Source organism: Ictalurus punctatus, chromosome 25 (assembly GCF_001660625.3).
Source record: "Ictalurus punctatus breed USDA103 chromosome 25, Coco_2.0, whole genome shotgun sequence".
NCBI classification, from domain to species: Eukaryota; Metazoa; Chordata; class Actinopteri; order Siluriformes; family Ictaluridae; genus Ictalurus; species Ictalurus punctatus.
The window spans coordinates 15659561-15678288 of record NC_030440.2 but is presented as its reverse complement, the minus strand read 5'-3'; the positions used below and the strand labels follow the sequence as shown (position 1 = coordinate 15678288).

General features: G+C 41.3%; 1 protein-coding gene across 8 annotated transcripts in view; it reads right to left on the bottom strand.

Moving 5' to 3' along the window:
• Nucleotides 1-18482, bottom strand: part of mcm9 (minichromosome maintenance 9 homologous recombination repair factor) — a 19776-nt gene extending 1294 nt beyond the window's left edge. The window contains exons 1-16 of one of the 8 annotated variants that reach the window (XM_017455989.3): nucleotides 18363-18482; nucleotides 17656-17761; nucleotides 17488-17539; nucleotides 16837-16890; nucleotides 15240-15556; nucleotides 11477-11793; nucleotides 11248-11329; nucleotides 9253-9453; nucleotides 8942-9067; nucleotides 7293-7412; nucleotides 7026-7200; nucleotides 6453-6655; nucleotides 5703-5906; nucleotides 3904-3986; nucleotides 3407-3552; nucleotides 1-2089 (exon numbers count right to left, since the gene is read on the bottom strand). The exon at nucleotides 1-2089 is cut by the window's left edge and continues 1294 nt beyond it. In XM_017455989.3, coding sequence (XP_017311478.1) covers nucleotides 802-2089; nucleotides 3407-3552; nucleotides 3904-3986; nucleotides 5703-5906; nucleotides 6453-6655; nucleotides 7026-7200; nucleotides 7293-7412; nucleotides 8942-9067; nucleotides 9253-9453; nucleotides 11248-11329; nucleotides 11477-11793; nucleotides 15240-15549 — 3255 coding nt within the window. In that variant the 5' untranslated portion in view covers nucleotides 15550-15556; nucleotides 16837-16890; nucleotides 17488-17539; nucleotides 17656-17761; nucleotides 18363-18482 and the 3' untranslated portion in view covers nucleotides 1-801. Of the gene's footprint in view, nucleotides 2090-3406; nucleotides 3553-3903; nucleotides 3987-5702; nucleotides 5907-6452; nucleotides 6656-7025; nucleotides 7201-7292; nucleotides 7413-8941; nucleotides 9068-9252; nucleotides 9454-11247; nucleotides 11330-11476; nucleotides 11794-14866; nucleotides 14924-15239; nucleotides 15557-16836; nucleotides 16891-17487; nucleotides 17540-17655; nucleotides 17762-18362 lie in introns of those variants that run through there. The other 7 variants (XM_053675847.1, XM_017455991.3, XM_053675846.1 and 4 more) reach the window with 7 other exon arrangements.
• Nucleotides 18483-18728: the final 246 nt, after the last annotated feature.

Genomic DNA, 18728 nt, shown 5'->3' with positions numbered 1-18728 from the left:
TGCGCGTAGATGTACTCGCTGTAGAACTCCAGCACACGTAAAAACGCGACGTAACGAGCAGTCGCAGTTCTGTCAGCGGTTATCCTACCATATTGAAGGAAGCGGTCATGGAAAAACATAATAAATACAGCAATAAGAGAAGTGTGATGGCGAAGCATAGTCAGTATATCATCACTAAACACAGGGGAGCACAAAGGAGCATTATACTTGCTGATAAAGGAGTACAGAGTGCATTTTTTACTGTTGATTCATAACTTGGCAGTGCTTTAGAACAGCAGGAGGAGACTACTCCCCCCCCCTTCGACCAGCTTTTCATTTCACCTAACCCAACAAGAGAGATTTTACATCATAAGACAAGGTTCATATCTACAATGTTTTGTTTTTTTCCACGTTAAAGGAAGCGTCTGTTTTAGACTCATTTCCATCCACAGCATCCGTAGTGTACGTGTGATTACCGGGGACAAGAACGTACACCGTTTCCTGTATTGAGGAAAAACCTGTTCATGCCAAACTTGTGCATAATTGGAGGCTATAACGGGTCAACATGTTTATGGCACATTACGTTTGCGGCATCTGCTGGCGAAAAGGTTAGTAAATGAAGAAGAAACTGTAGATTCCGTGCAGAGAAACAGTAGTAATGGTGTGATGGCAGGGGAGGAAGCGGGGGGAGGTTGTGCTTCTCTCAAAACAGGAAATCGTGTTTGCTTGTGGTGATTATGCATAACCTAGAGATGTACTGGATAGAGCTTCGACTGGAGTATAATTTCAATGCAACTTTACTGTACATACAGATATCTTAAATTATGAAACTTTCTTGCTGGACTCCTTCTCCCAATCCACATCGAGAGCTTCATCATCTACAATAGAGGAGCTGAAGAAGGACAGGCCAGAGAAAAGACGTGCTGAGCTCAGCTCATAGCACTTCCTCTTCCTGGAGCTCGCCGATTGTTCCTCACACGTCTCAGTCCTCGCGTGTGGTCTGCCGGTCTTCTGACGGATCTCTGTGGCTGAATTCGTCAAGCTTTTCTGCTCCGCAGTCACAGTGCTCGTGTGTGCGCTTTCTGCTGCGCTGGCATCTTTTGGCATCGCGTCGTCCTTGGAAACCGGCGTGTTGTTCTCCTGTGTTGGAGCTGTGGTAAGATTCTGGCTGGTCTTTTCCTCAGGAGAGGGAACAAAAGAGAACACGGAGAGCTTGGCCAGGGTGGAGGAAGCCACTTTAGTCTTCGGTTGGCATGGCCGAACGGAGGAATCGGGCTGGTTTGGAGGCGCGGTGCTCAGGTCGCGGACGAGTTGCTGGCGTTTGTGCGCTGCGTCGTCAGCTGTTCCGTCTCTCTCGCGTGGCTTTTCAGAAGGAATGTCTCCGACGACTTCAGCCTGGACTCGAGTTCGGAGCTTCTTACACACACTGCTGCCCTCTGCTGGCTGCTCACAACACTGGTTGTGCTCCTTCTCTTTTCGTTTCGGTTGTGAAATTCGTTTGTTATCCGTTGTAGGAGCCAGATTTGACCCACTAGCCTGATCCGTGTGCGTCATCCTCTCTCTGGGTCTGAAGGTGAAGCTCGACAGGTCGACCTGTAGATTTTCACTCTCGGACTGTTCCATCACGGGTGGACTAAAAGATTGCGCTTTTCTTTTAGAAGGTCGTTTCCTGTCCACCATCGGCGTGCTGTGGCACGGAAGCGTGCGTGGAGATGCCGGCCGCTCGGTATTTAATCTTTCGTCCGCAGCCTTCTCCGAGCGCTCGGTGTTCATCGCTTTCAATCGTTTGGTCCTGAGCTTTTTGGAGATCTTTTGCACCACTGAACTGCAGTCTTCATCGGCCTGCTTCTCCCACGCCGAGCCCTCGCCAGGCTCCGAGCCACTGTTGCTAGGCAACACACTAGGGCACGTTGTATTAGCTGTGAGATACTGTGTAGAGGAACGAATGGGAGATGCCGGGAATGCTGAATTCCCTTCAGCTGGACTGGTTAAGCTGTGAAACCAGCCGAGGCCTGGGTCAGACGCAGACGTCTCATCGCTGTTTGCGCTCTCTCTGCGCGCGTCACTCGGATGCTTACCTCCGGACGACTCGTCACCGCAGTCCTTCTTCCTGAATTAGGGAGAAAGCACGAAAATGAGGGATGGGGAACATTGATTTTCTTTAAATTTAACCCGTCATTTAAAAAAATATTTCCAAGTATGAAAACAAGCCCTATAGATATCCACTCTAAAGAGCTTTACATTTCGATTCGACACTCAGTTACTTATATTAAAATATTTAAATGCATTCGAATGCCGAATAAGAATGAACCTGTCGTGTTACACCGCCACGGAGTGAAAAACACTGTTGAATTCTCGATTCCGATTGGCCAGGTGTTGATTCGTTGTCTAGGACAGCAGCTCTGACAGTGGTGACAGCAATAACTCAAATAACTCGCTTTGTATCAGGTCGCATCCGGTCACTGATTATTTTCCCACAACAGCACGTCCCTTCGTGGTCCCCCACCCCCCACCCCACGCATCACATAAACCTTTCTTTGTTACGTCTGTAAGCAAAGAAGAATCAAATTTACTCCGTAAAAATCCTAACGTTGTGGATTCTTCATAATTTATTCACTCCCCGGTATGTAATACATTTATACCACGTTACTTGTGAATTTATTTATTTTAAATGGGGGGAAAATCCCAAATAAGTAGCTTATTGTTCCCTGCATTTACTTAACCTCTAACCAGTACGTGGTGTACCAGTCGGCCAATAAAACGCTATTTGAGAGAAGGGGCGACTCCAGTGAGTGCCTGATGGAACGTTTTTAACAACTTAATATTTTTTATATTATTAAAAAGTCATACAATTAATTACATTTTATTTTAAAAAAAACAAACAAACCCTGTTCTCTCACCATATGGCACAAGAGTCACTTGTCCAAAACGTTCAGGATTTAGCATAGATACAGACTTAAATTAGGTGAAAGTATAAGGTCTCAAATAATCAAATGTACGGCCGATTTATTATTATTTTTTGCCTTCAATACTTAGAAAAGTACCTAAATAATTCCATTTGTTGGAAATATATTAAACCTAATGCTTTTCATGATGGATAAAAACGTTGTCATAAAAGTGCGTCGGGTTTCATAACGTTTTTCATGAAGGAAAAATATACACAATTACAGAATAATAAAATAAAAACTCCAGGTGCATCGTTACACTTGAATACTTATTTTATAACCGCGGCACGAATTCAGAATAGACCCGCGCACACGTTTCTACACCTAATTATGAAAACAGCGGGTCATCGGGGAAGGCCTGAAAATCCGATTTGTCTCCCAGTCATCGTGTGGAGTGGCGTGGAGTGAAGCGGCTCGGCTGAAGACGTGCGTTTACTGATAATTAGGGACAATCGTGGTCGCTCCATTAACACGCGGTTTACCCTGAGAGCCTCTGCAGCTCTTTGTCGAGGATGTGTGTGAGGCCCAGGCCCTCCAGAACAATCTCACACTGGCTTCTGTACTGCTCTCCGGGGTCGTCAGGGAAGGACGTGTGCAGAGCGTTCACATTACCGAGCAGTGCGCCACCCTGTGGCCAAGACACACAAACCCCAGAGTGTCTGATTTATAGGAATAGCAAAAGATGTTTCCTAAACAAATAAGGAGACACTATTGGTTCTATTATTTAGGTAGTATATCGTTTGTATATTCTTGAAATAGTTAGATAAGAGGGCTTGAATGTATTGCTAGAGGAAAATAAATCAGCGACGAGGCCCAGTGCAAAGTGGAGTTACTGTTACCGTGACAAACTTGATTATTTTCCTATAACGGCATGCTCCCAAGTCGTTCATTACTCTTATACCACAATGTGTTTTCATTTTTTTACTTATTAAATAATGACTATTTTTATATAAGTCACATGCTCCTGGAGGGGACGTACCTGCATGGAGCACTCCATAACAGACACCACCACTACGGCATCCTCCACCGTCACGCTCTCTCTGAACATCAGCTTGGCATGGGCTGGAAACAGGAAACGGATTAAATTTTTTTTTTTTTAAATAATAAAAATAAATAAATAAATAAATAATAAAATGATGTGGCTGTTTTAGTGCTGATCAGGGCTCTAATGCAGTTTTAAAAGTGTGTATTACTTTATATATATACACACAAATATATTAAATAATACAAAGAAAAAAAGAAAGAAAAAAAAGTCTACATACCCCTGTTTAAAAAAAAAATAAAAAAAAAGGGCATGTTTTATTTTTTATGTAAACAAAAAGGAAACCAAGATAAATCATGTCAGGACTTCCCCCCCACTCTCAATGTGCAATTACAACATATAAGGATTTAATGAAAAACAATCAAACATTTTAGGGAATAAATACAAATTTAAAAAAAAAAAAAACCCTTACAATAACCTAGTTGCATAAGTTTGTACACCCCTAAACTAATTCTATGTTGAAGTACCTTTTGATTTTATTACACCACTCAGTCCTTTTGTGGAAGAGTCTATCAGCGTGGTACATATTTTCCCATTCTTTCTTGTAAAAACGGTCTAGATCCATCAAACTGTGAGGACGACATCTGTGCACAGCTCGCTTCAAGTCACCCCACAGATTTTCAGTTGGATTCAGGTTTAGGCTCTGGCTGGGCCATTCAAAAACATTGATCTTCTTTTGGTTAAACCGTTCCTTTGTTGATTTGGATGTATGCTTTGGGTCGCTGTCGAGCTGAAAGGTGAAATTCCTTTTCATCTTCAGCTTACTAGCAGATATCTGAAGGTTTTGCACAAAAAATCAGCAGATATTTGTAGCTATTCATGATTTCCCCCCCACCTTGAAAAAAGCCCCAGTTCTGTCTGAAGAAAAGCAGTCCTAAAGCATGATGCCGCCACCACCATGCTTCATTTATTGACACCTTTTGGAATGATCAAATTATTATACCTTTTGGAAATGGTCTCATCAGACCATAACACATTTTGCCACATGGTTTGGGGTAATTTAGTCGGGCTTCGATTTTTTTTTCAAGAAAGGGCTTCCGTCTAGCCGCCCTAGCCCATACCCGAGACATGTGAAGAATATGTGAGACTGTTGTCACACACACGCAGAGAGTAATCAGTACTTTGTCAGATATTCCTGCAGCTCCTTTAATGCTGCCGTAGGTCTCTCTGCAGCCTCCCTGGTACGTTTTTGTCGTCTTTTTATACATTTTAGAGGGACGTCCTGTTCTTGGTGATGTCACTGTGGTGCTCCATTTTCTGATGGTGGACTTCACAGTGTTCCATGGTACATCTAATGATTTGGAAATGCTTTTCTACCCCTCTCCTGAGCGATATCTTTTAACAAGCAAGATACCATGCATGCTCTGTAAGCTCTTTTTGCGAACCATGGCATCGGCAGTCGGGCAAAGCCAAGAAAATGTCAAGAAGATCCTAGACAAACAGCTGGTCTTTATTTGGGGTTAATCAGAATAATTGAATTGATCATTTAACATCTGTATGATAATTACTTTTGAACATGAGATTGAATGTGATTGGTTCGTTCTGAACACAGCCACGTCCCCAGTTGTAAAAGGGTGTGCATACTTATGCAACCAGGTTATTTTACCAGGATATTTTAACAGGAGACATTTTGTGTAGACTTTTTTATATCCGTTGTAGATATATACTAGAAAGTATGGTAAGATATATACTAATAAGTATGGTAAGTATGTGGGTGTGAGAGAAGAAGGACAGACCCTCTGCGAGACGGCCAAGGCTCTCCAGCATGCGGATGGTGGTGCGTGCGGCGTTCCGGTTGTCGCTCTGTCTCTGTAGCTGGTAGTAGCGGGTCAGGATGGAGTTGGCGTCCTCAGTGATGCGCGGCTGCAGCCTCTTTATCACGCAGAAGTACGCTCTCATCTTCTCCATATTCCATAATGATGAAGACTGACTCGGGACACCTGCGGGAGACAAAGATCATAAACACGACGATGAAAACGGATGAACCGTAACGCGATTTTAGTCATTTTCTATCAATTATGCTCAAACAAAAGACGGCAGTAGAAGAAAATAAAGGGACGCCAGGGGTAACCCTGTGTAGTGTGTAATGGCAGTACATATAGTAAAACGGGTACCGTACCCGAGAGAATATTGAGATTTTAAAGGAGGACAGAACACAGAAATTGGATTTAGCTCAGGAACACAACATAAAGCCCATGGTTCAAAATATCGCTAATGCTTGTGCGCTTATTGCATGGAATTGAAGTACACAGAACGGAGCGATCAGGCGTGCCCTTCTGCCATACAACATTCCCCGAGTGCCATTTTAAAGACGTGCTGCCGGGATACACGTGTCTGAAAACAAACACGCATTAAAGCTCACTGTAACAGGTTTATAATAATACCCATCATGTCATAGGTGAGGCATGAGTGTGATGCACTAGGATAAAAAAAAAATAATAAAAAGAAAGAAAGAAAAAAAAGATTACAGGCTGACTGAGCTGAACCTTTATTCTGCAGGATGAACGAGGAGATGATTTTGTCCCACTCCGGGTTCTTGGTGTCCAGCAGGACGAGAACCAGGTCAAAGCGGCTGAGGAGAGGACTGGCCAGAGCTACGTTCACAGACACGGACACATTAGGGTCGTACTGGCCTTTAGGATTGGTGGCTGCAAGTATCGTTGTCCTGGTATCCAGTTTACACACCATTCTGTGTGTGAGAGAGAAACACGCACCGTTAATGTTCACACACTGATATCACAGTTTTCTTTCAGAATAAAGCGACAGCCATAAAATGACAAGGCGGTGACAGTTCAGGAACCGATGCAAGAACATCTGTAGACAGATGAATAACGAACCCGTGTAGGTCACTGTGCTATTGTCTAACGACGGGTTTACACACAATACCTGCATGCCAGACGATCACAGATGACCCATGCACATTTCTGTGCATCGTAAATTGTTTATATTCTGGTGCTGAAACACAGGATCTTGTACAGCGTGACATGTAATAAACGTATAAGGAGCACTGTAGTTGTAGAGGTTGCAGCAGGTTTAAGACAGAGTGGAGCGTCGCTAACCCGGCTTTAGCTACACTGATGGTCTGCTGCTCCATGGCCTCGTGGATGCTGGTGCGGTCGTGTTCCTTAATGCTGTTAAACTCATCTATGCAGCACAGGCCTCCATCAGAGAGAACCAGCGCTCCTGCCTCCAGGTGCCACTCTCCGGAGTCCTTCACTGCTGCTACCGTCAGACCTAGTGATCACACACACACACGTAGAGTATCAGATACCGGACTGCCCTCCTCTGTAGACGCGAAGGTATTTATAGTAAAGCCGAGTCAGCACCTGCGTTAGTGGAGCCGATGCCAGCAGTGAGGACTGAGCGCGGCGTGATTTTTGCTGCGTACTTCAGAAACTGAGATTTCCCGGTGCCCGGGTCACCCACTAGCAAGAGGTGAGACTCGCCTGCCGGAAATAAACATCTTTACACCACAGAGCTGCTGGTTTCTCGATTCTGATTGGTCAGAACGTATCGATTCATTTTCCATAGTAGATCCGACAGTAGATCCAGCTGCAAGACGCAGCTCAAATTCATATCGATGTATTATCGTTTCTATAACAATAGCTCGTTCACAGGGACTTGTATGGAGGACGGTCCACTATTGGTTTTAACAAACACTAGCGTATCATCGTTGATATGGTGACGTATTCATGATGGACATGTTGAACATTTGTGGAAGGAGTCTCCAGTGTTTTGTAAAAGTCACCAAGAGAGTGTTCAGCATAGAGGATTTTGCAAGTTCTGATTTTTCACTTATATAAACTATTGTTTTTTTTGTTTTGTTTTGTTTTTTTTTTTTGGGGGGGGGGGGGTCTTATTAACTTCAAGAGAAAGAAAGGAGAAAAAGGAAGAATGGTGATGGAACGAGTGTTTATAGCTGTAGAACATAGCATAACATAAGTGATAACAGGAACTAATTTGTTTCACAGATGTTCTACAACATTAAAAGTTTAAACTAAAAATGGATAAATACAACCCCAATTCCAAAAAAGTTGGGACGCTGGGTAAAACGTAAATAAAAACAGAACGCAATGATTTGAAAATCTCATCTCATAAAACCCGTATGTTATTCACGATAGAACATAGAAACCATATCAAATGTTTAAACTGAGGAAATGTACTGTTTTCTGAAAAAAAAAAAAAAAAAAAAAAAAAAAGGCTTTTTAATCAGCGTTCAGGTCAAAAGCCTGCATCTCTGATGGTATGGGGGTGCACTATTGTCGGTGTAATGTACAGCTTGCACATCTGGAAAGGCGACGTCGATGCTGAAAGGTATACACAGGTTTTAGATCAACATCTGCTTCCGTCCAGATTCCATCCCATCTTTACTTCTGAGAGACTCTGCCTCTCTAAAATACTCTTTTTATTCCCAATCATCTTACTGACCTGTACCCAATTAACCTAATTAGTTGCAAAATGTTCCTCCAGTGGTTTCTTTTTATTAACACTTACTTCTCCAGCCTTTTGTTGGTTCCGTCCCAACATTTTTGAGACGTGTTGCGGCCATCAAATTCAAAATCACTTTATTCTCCACTTAAAATAGTACATATAATCCTCAGTTTAAACATCTGATATGTTTTCTATGTTCTACTGTGAATGACATCTGGGTTTATGAGATTTGCAACTCTGTTTTTATTTACATTTTACACAGCACCCCAACTTTTTTTGGAATCAGGGTTGTATGCGTCGTTCTTTATTTAATTATTATTATTATTATTATTTTTTAAATGCTATTGTTGGTGAAATAGCTTTTCTATTATAAGAGGAATAAAACCCTTTTGTACTATAACTACTGTTAAAGGAAAATAATCAGTGACAGAGTGGGGTGATGCGACACGACGTACAGCAGAGTTATCGTTGCGATTATTTTCCTATAACTGCGTGCCCTGAAGCATTTTATTCATTTAGTGGGCGTGCAGAGGAACACACATACCTCTCACCTTCGTTCCCGAGGCATCGACTCGCTGCACTCCACCTGCCAAAACCAAGGCTACAGCCAACTTTACCACATACATCCCAAACACCTGGGGGCAGAGACTCATCAGAATCTGATTCCTGCCTTAAGATTGTTAGAACAAAGAAAGAAAGAGATACAAATGACAGACTCTTCTATATGTTTAAACGTATAGAGATTTGAGTGTATGGGGCGGAGTTTACCTTGAAGAGACCACGCCCATCAGGATAGAATTGTGTGATCAGTCACAAAATATATAAAGATTTAGTCTGATGCAAATATGTATATACCAGCTATAGGGTCGTGCTTGTGAATTTCCCAGAATTCCTCAAATTCTTTCTGAAAGTCCTCTAGCGCCACTGCTGCTGTGGACTGGTCGTTGTTGATTTCGATGTAGTTGGCCTTCAGGACAATCTCCACATCACAGCGAGAGTCCTGGTACAGTGGTTTCCAGCGCTGCCACACCACCCCATACACCGTGATATCATCTCCTGGTGAAAACACAAATAACCTGTGATGTTCTCAGTGAAGCTGTGGTTACAGTATTGTTAACAAACCTTTCATTCTATTAGTCTTATATTCACTGCAAGGCCAGAAGTATGAAGTTCTTCCACAAACAAATATGGAAGCACATATGTTGTATAGGATGTCTTTGTATGCTGTAGCATTATAATTTCCCTTCACTGGAACTAAGAGGATCAAACCTGTTCCAGCATGATGATGCCACTGTGCACAAAGCCAGTTCCGTGAAGACGTGGTGTGTAAAGTGTTAAGGTTGGAGTGGAAGAACTCGAGCGTCTTGAACAGAGCCCTGACCTCAACCCTACTGAACACCTCTGGGATGAACTGGAATGCAGACTGCACCCAAGACTTCCTCATCTAACTCCAGAACCAGACCTCACTAATGCTCTTGTAGCTCAATGAACACAAATCCCCACAGCCACACCCCAAAATGTAGTTGAAAACCTTCCCAGAAAAGGTTATTGTTATTATTATTATCATCATCATCATCATCATCATCATTATTATTATTATTATTATTATTATTATTATTAAGGTCGACCGATATTGATTTTTTTTTTTTATAACCGATACGGATATTTTCATGTTTATGTGCCTGAGAACCAATATTTAATTATTGTTTTACTTCTGTTATTTACACAATGATAACACCACTGAACCGAACAAACCGTTTTACTTATAACAATTTTGTCAATTTCACTTCCTCCTTGCATACAAAAAAAAAAAAAGTGTCTTATTTATACACCAATAAAAAGAGGGATCTCAAAGAGTACAAAAAAAAATGAAAAATAATGTGCACCGTTACTTTTTAAAAAATAAATAAATAAATAAAAACCACCGATGGGGTAAAAAAGATTACATGATTATGTGAGTTTGTCTCCATTTCTTAGCACCAAGCTGCTTAAACTACATATCAAGCGTTTAAAATAAAGATTAATTGCCCACAAGATGGCGCCATTTATTGGTGGACTCGATATCCGATTATGTAAATTATTATATCTGGAAAAAATATTGGTAAGTGATTATCGGTCGAGCTCTAGTTATTATAACAGCAAAGTTGGAATAAATCTGGAACGAGATGTCCAACAAGGACATACGGGTGTGATAGTCAGGTGTCCACATACTTTTGGCTATAGTGTATATACATACAACCAGGATAACACAGTCAGTGACCACATGACTATTTTTCCCCCTCAAAGATGCACACAGTGGCTACAACAAACACTGAATAAAATGTGATCACTTTTATTATATGAAAAAAGTATAATAGCATACAGTGTATACGACTGCATAATGTCTTTTTATTAAATCATTAAATAAACATGACTCGAGTGGTTTTTTCTTTAACTATGATGTGTATTACATTAAAAGAACTGTGTACAATACAGATGAAAATGTTAAAGGGATTAAATACGTCCTTTTCCAATATTAAAATATTCATTAAATATTAATGTTAAAACATTTAAAAGGTCTCAGCATTAGATATCATCACTTGGAGTTCAGGTTCTTATTCACTGACTGAGAGACAAGACTTCATGTTGCAGATGGAAATGGCTAATTTGATCATGAGCGCCTGATGTTTATTTATTTATTTATTAAGGTAGTTGCATTGTTTCTCCTAATCCCTGATGTAAAAAGCAGTTTAAATAACTCTTACAAGCCCAAATCCAAAGCGAACAGGAATCGTACTGCATTCGTTTGGACAGAACTGGGCTTGCGGTTTGTTTAAGAAGTATATTCCCTCTGAGCACAGCGTGTTTTACCTGATTTGCAGCTGTCCACCAGATCGTCTTCTAAAATGACCAGCATGGAGCGAGGGATGCTGCCCACGCAGAGCCTCTGTACCTGCAACGAGGCAACAGAACCCCATCACTCAGGAGGACTCGCGTTTAAAACCACTGCAGAGGACTGGAGCGGACAAGAAGCCTGGCAACTTCGCTACAATTTACAATGATTAGATTTCCCAGAATGCCTCTCTCCCGAGGTCCTGACCTGCTCTTGGATCTTGATCTCCTGGTAGTCTCTGCAGGATGACGGCGGGGCGTCTCGTTCAGCTAGGCAGGTGAATTTGAAGGAGCCGCACTCGTCCTCGCTGGGACAGCGGCTGGGTGGCGTGAAGCTGTAGTGCTGCTCGAAGTCGGCCTGCACGGAGAACACGTGTCTGCACTTGTTGCACATGTAGTCCCGCTGGTATTCCAGCACTTTGGTCACGCTGGTGCGGATGACGGTGCCGGTGACGGACAGGAAGTGGCCCACGTCCCGGGCTTTAGGGATGTGTTCTCTGGTCATTTCGGGACACACGGGCAAACCTGGAGTTTCAGACACGACATATGATGGACAATTTATTAAATCTGCTTTGACCAAGTATATTTTATACATTACATATACATAACTGTAGTTTGAAAACGATGGAGCCGAGAGATCATTCGGATCTGGGATTGAACTTGAAATTGATCTCAAACACGTACTGTATCACCGTCTAGTGACTTGGCAGAAAGAGAAGAAGCCTTTATTTGTCACATACACATTGTGAAATTCTTTCTTCGCACGTCCCAGTGCGTCAGGAAGTTCGGGCTCGGAGTGCAGAGTCAGAAACGATACGGATCAGCAACACAGAGCATTTGATATATACTTAAATATAATCGATCAATTATATTGATCATTATTATTTTAAAAATTTAGGTCAAACTGGTTAAAATGACAAATTTCTTTATATTTTTGGGGGAAAAAACAACTGATTTGATTTGATAGAAAATCTCTCAGATGGGTATGCTTTAATAATAACAACAACAACAACAACAACAACAATAATAATAATAATAATAATAATAATAACAACAACAACAACAACAACAACAACAACAAGTGCAATAGGGAATAAGGTTTAAATAAAACAAAAAGTCTTGGCCTTTTAATATATTTGTGGGAAGGAGGAAATGGTGTGGACTTATTTTTATTCAAATGGCTCCTTTAAGTAAAACTTTCCAAGCTGCACGTTTCCCTCTATTCTGAGTAAAAGATATATTTCAATATAAATATAAATACTTGAAAGTCACTAGATGGCACTGTAAGCTCATCTACAGTAAAGCTCTTACCATGGTCGGGGGTGGGGGCACAAATCAAGGCAGGAGTGAGGGAAATAAATAAATAAATAAATAAATAAAAATCAATCACACAGTGCTCTGCTTCACTGAAGGCGACGGCAAATAAAGTAACCCTGAAAGTATTTTTAAAAGGCCAGCGCTGTTTAATAAATGAAAGCACTGCCTTAATAACTTCAATTAGAGGAGATAAGAGCACGCGCAGTTCACTTGTACCAAATTAATGTGCAGGAAACGGTGACGCGGCGACGTCTGCACTTCCTGATCCGTCATATCTGTGAGCGTACAGAGTGTCTCTGTAATTACAGGTGACACACTTCCCTTCTCCAGCCCACGTGACCAGAAACATCAATGAGATTCAGTCCAATATTTCACCACACAAGCGCCACTGGGGATAGAATGCTCTTTTCTATTCCTCCTACACAAGACATAATAATAATAATAATAATAATAATAATAATAATAATAATAATAAATCTTCCTCACTCCTCTGGCTTTTTGTCTCTCTTCGGTAAACCTCGTCCCTACAGATCAGACTCAAAGTCAGATGTAAACATCCTTCAGTGAAGGCAGGTTAAAGAGCGCTCGTCCTCAGCTCAATCAGACTGTCTGATAACCGCCCGCCTGCTCTCTCTCTCTCGCTCTCTCTCTGTGCTATTTATAGATTGTCCATTATGCTCTCATCATGTCCCTGAGTGAAGAACAACCTGCGGCTATTTTCAGTCTGACTCCAGAGCAGCTCACGACTGTGAAGCGAACAGTATTTTATAAAAGCCGTGTGACGCAGGCACAGTGCCGGTAATTTCCTCCAGCTTCGGTTGCAAGAGCGAGCGAGCGAGCGAGCGAGATTTTCCACGCCCGAGCTGTAATCTCATCGCACACGGTATCTCTAAATACCGTCCTCTCAATTAGACCTGCTACAACCAGAGCGGGGCGATGAGACGACATGATCTCCAGGTCGTGATGAATTACGTCACAATACACTTTCTCAAACATATCGTGATAAGGAAAGAGACGATGGACATTTGAGCTTTATTTGATATATTATTTACTTTGCAATTCTTTTAAATGAAATCAACGTCGGTGTGGTGTGATGGAAGTTGATTATTTTCCTACAGCGGCACACCACCAAGTGTTTTGTTTCCTTACTTAAAATTCATTTCCGTACTGAAAACGGCATTATCGCCCAGAAACAGACGTGTGTTCCTGCACAAGTTCGTTAAAGTTAACCGCACGCAGTAAATACGCTGCACAGCGGGTACGTCGTTGTAATGAAAGAAAAAATAAAAATCCACATCATACGCCAGGAGCTATAATAATTCGCTCACTATCTCCCCAGACAATACGGAGTCACTCAGAGCTGACGTCTCGAGTGAGAAGAGAACATTTCTGCTCGTCTGGTGATCGATAAAGCTCCTGCGGAGAGCAGTTCTTCCTCGTCGCTGTATCCCGCTGGGGTTTTACTTTTTACCTGAACGCCCCCGCAGGGAAACCAGGTGTCTCTGCCGCTTTACTCTGAGAAGACACACATCAAACAGAGCTAATGAAAGAGAGAGAGAAAAAAAAAATCCTTTCAGGCACCGGATAATCAAAGCGACGATTGAGTCATGTTAATTCTGAGCGTGACGCTCTTCGAGACGGATTCAGCTTCGTACGCGGACCAGGCCGAGGAAATACGATGTGAGGAGAAACGTTCCAGCTCGAAAGCTTTTCGTGCATTTCTGTCGTTTCTTCCGCACAACGAATCCAGTTTCAACACTCGAGTCGACTCGGGAATTCGTTTGTTACTTTACTATTCGTTTCTTCCTCTGTATAACAAGCGCACCAAACAATAATGAAGTAGTGCTAATACTCCACCCTATCTAGTGCACTGCATGTTCCAACAGCGAGTCATGGGGGATCAAGCAAAGAGCTTTCTTTTAGGAAGGCGCTCATGTGACCTGAATCATGTACTACTTTATAAAACACAACTATTAAAATAGAAGAGTCACGAGTCGGTCGTGTCACACACAAGTGAAATAAATCAAATGGGTAATTGTTTTAAAAATGCGTTGTCATGTGGAACAGAAAGAAGAAGAAGAAAGAAAACATAATATCTAGGGACTGAAGACAAAAAAAATTTAATCTTACTTTAAATATATATATATTTTTTTCTCCTTAGGCTGTTTCCCAAGTTCCAGGAAAGTAAACGTAATATTATTGCCGATATGTTTTAAACCACAGTTTACATACTATCTCACTGTCAGACGCAGCATCTTGTTTATTATTTGTTTAGACTCACGCTATTAAGTTCCCTGGGATAGGATCCAGTCTCCCCCGCAACCCTGTGTAGGATAAACACTACATTCATTCATTCAGTCATTCATTCATACATGGATGGATGGAATCATGTATTTACGGATGATTGATGGATGGATGTATTGATGGATAGACTGATGGATGGATGGATGGATGGATGGATAGATTGATGGATGGATGTATTGATGGATAGACTGATGGATGGATGGATAGATTGATGGATGGATGGATAGATTGATGGATGGATGTATTGATGGATGGATGTATTGATGGATGATTGATTGATGGATGGATGGATAGATTGATGGACTGATTACGAGTATTCCCCTCCCTTGTAAGTCGTCGTCTTACTGTACCTGAGACGCGGACGTGCAGGTTGCGTTTCATCCTGAAGGAGCTCGGTGGCGGCTCGGACCGAGAGACGGCGAGCGCGGCGGCGTGAAGCGCCTCGTCGAATATGGGCAGCACCTGGCTGGGGAAGGCGTTGAAATACTCGCCAACCTCCATGTTGGCTTCGAATAAGTTCATAGCGTTAACCACGAGTGAGTGATGCGCATCTTCATCAGGTTCCTGCAGGATCTGCAGGATGTCGTTCCTGTGATGCTCCGTCACGTAGGTTTCAAACATCAGGCTTGTGAGAGCCACCTGCTCCGAGTTCAGCCACATCTTCAGCCTGGAAGAGAACCCACACGTCAGTCTTATCATACCCACTAACACTCCTGTAGCCCGTCATCACGGCATGAACTCTGATCTCGGACCTACCTTTATCGATTTTTAATACAACTCACAAGAAAGCCCTGAAATGTGGAGTCACTTTGCACTTGACGCGACTTTTAAACGGTTTATGAAGCTCCGAGTCTCAACGGAACAGGTCATTTGAACTAAACCGGATTTAGATTAGGTCTTTAAACTGTAATTAGCAACAGGAATGTGTGTAACATGTGCTGCGTCCCAATTCGCCTACTTATACTATGCACTAAAAGTATGTACCCTTTTTTTTTTTTTTGTAAAGACTCGAGTGTAGCAAGAGAGTACGCAAGTACTGGGACATACTAACAGACGAGAACATTGTTGCCTAGTTACGCACGCCGTCACCGTAGACAACCTCCTCGTCGTATTTCAGCTTTTCTTCGTTCGTTATTCCTTACATCATCCATACTATCTCGTTTAATTTACCATTCCCTTGATTTATTTTCCTACATTTCATTTACACCTCTCTAAAATGCGGCCAAGTTTGCAGTTTGAATTCGGTGAAGCAAAAAAAAAAGAAAAAAAAAAAAAAGGCATAAAACTCCTCCTCCCCCCTGGAGGAAGGATTATTAGCTGGTAATATTAGCTGAAATAGTGTCCATGGATCCACACTTCAAAAACCTCCCAGAAATAACAGACCATCCGGGGACGTTTGGGATACTTGTTTCAATGTATTACGATTTTGGACACACGCTAATTCTAATCTCGGATGCTGAAGACCTTACTTTTGACTACACTACAAATTTGCTGCTACACTGTTGTAATATGGGTACCATACTTTACCTTTTGCACTCTTATATATGTATATAGGGTTTGCGCTTATGTCTATACATATTTATACTTGTATATACTCTATATATCCCAGTATTGTTCCCCTTACTATATCTTCTTTCTTTTCTTTTTTGCTGCTGCTGTGACACCCTAATTTCTCCATCTGGGGATTAATAAAGTATTATCTTATCTTATCTAGTTCAGGACAGACAGTAGGCGAACTGGGACGCAGCAGTGGTTTAACCAAACAATCCTGAAATGTACACAATTTCCCCAAGATATTTCTGAAGCCAGAAGTTTACTTGCACAGCTGATGAAAGTAAAAGTCCTTCATTTTGCCCCAAAAATGTCCAGTTTCCCTTGAAACTTTGTGCACTATGCTTCATTTTTATTACATCCACTCTATGTACTCTATCCATCTCTCACACTTACCTCAAAACAAGCAGAGTTGTTCAGCGCATACCTGGTTTCTGAAACACTCGTTATCTATAAAAAAAATATCTATAAATAGACTGACAGAGCTAAAAAAACAAAACAAAAAACAAACAAACGAAAAAAAAAAAAACAGATACAGCGCCATCGTAAAGTCTTCGTGAAGTGCCTTGAAACAAGCAGCGTTATTCGATACGTTGATGTAATTTCAAATGAAACATCGAATATAACTGGCCCCGCCCTCTTTTTAAACAGCCAATAGCGTTTATCTTACCTCACAGCACAGGCTAAGCCATACTCTACAGTTAATACCACGGATTTTTATAACGTTGGGGCGGGACACTTTCCCCAGAGAGAGAGAGAGCATTTGATTGGACAGAAAATCTGATGAGAAGCTGAAGTGCAGAATGATGTCATCGAAAGTGTTGATCCATATTGGTGGTAGAGAGAGAGACGTGTATATCTTCTAAATGTGAATTTTGTCTTTGTTTTGGAGAACACGGGCTTATAGAGAAACTTAAGGCTGACATAATCATACTAAAAGTCACACAACTTCAGTTTTGATTTCATGGGCACTCAGAACATAATTTCAACAAAGAAGATCAGACTCAGGTATAAGGCGTCGCCTAAGGTTTAAAGCATTTAACTTACCTCTAAAGTCTGAGCGTGGAATTACATCATTTTCGACCTGTGTGTGTTCGATCTGAAAGGGGGGGTCTTATAATCAAGTACATCTGTATGCTGATCGATTGATCTAAAGCAAACACTTGTATATACAGTATAACTCATTTAAAGATAAAGAACTGCTACTTTGTTTACCGTTCATGCTGCGAGCAGTCATTCTGATTATCTTGCTGAACTCTGGGTAGAGGAGACCGTCCCGTCCTTCGGAGTCGAAGAGGTGTTTTCTTCCAGGACGTATTTCCTAATCGAGTCGAATGTGGCGTTAATACACGACATTCAAAAACCCTTATTAAATTCACCGATACGGATTTATTTAGCCATGTCATGAAGCACACTAATAAACAGCTTTATGATGATTTAAAACGGATTGGTTTAAATGCATTCCTTCTGAATTTCTGCCACTTTATTAGCAAACCTGTATATCGTGATATACACACATGCATATTATATATAAATATCGTGTATGAAGAACCGTGATAGGATATTTCCGTCATATCGCCCAGCCACTTAAACACTAGTTAAACACCCTGAGCTGCTTTAATTACTCTGAATGATTAATTATAGACATTTTACCAGACATAGTATGTTTTTAGTAAACATTTCAACTGTAACACTAACACTAAAAAACACACTTCAGTTAGAGATATTGTGTAGCACCGGATATTGACATATATAAATCACTCACTAATAAGAGAAAAACAAAATGGCGGCGTTTAAAACTTTTAAGCCTGAATATGTTTAGCGTTTAGCATATTAGCACGTTAGCCAACAAACTGAGCACAACGTCCTCGGTAACAAATATCCATATTTAATATTTAACAATTTTATAATAATATACTCACCTACTAGAGGATTTATTCACGAATTGTCCGTCCTTCTACACCACACGGCTGACTTACAAAACTTTACCCGTACATCTTGTGTGTATAAACATACTTTAGATTTGGCGCCGGACTCTTCCATTTCTTCGGATTTAGGGGTGCGTTGAAGAACATTATGGGGGGGATCATAATTAACTAAAAAAAAAATAAAGTATTAAATGTGTAAAATGTTGGTAAAATAGAAGAGATAATAAAATGTGTAATATATACTGTTACAAGAGCTTTTTTCCGAACATCGTGCAAAATATGAATTAGCGGTTCGACCCGCTGAACAGGGATGGTGGCACATTCCAGGAAGCGTCAGGCTAAACAGAGGGCTGAATCCCA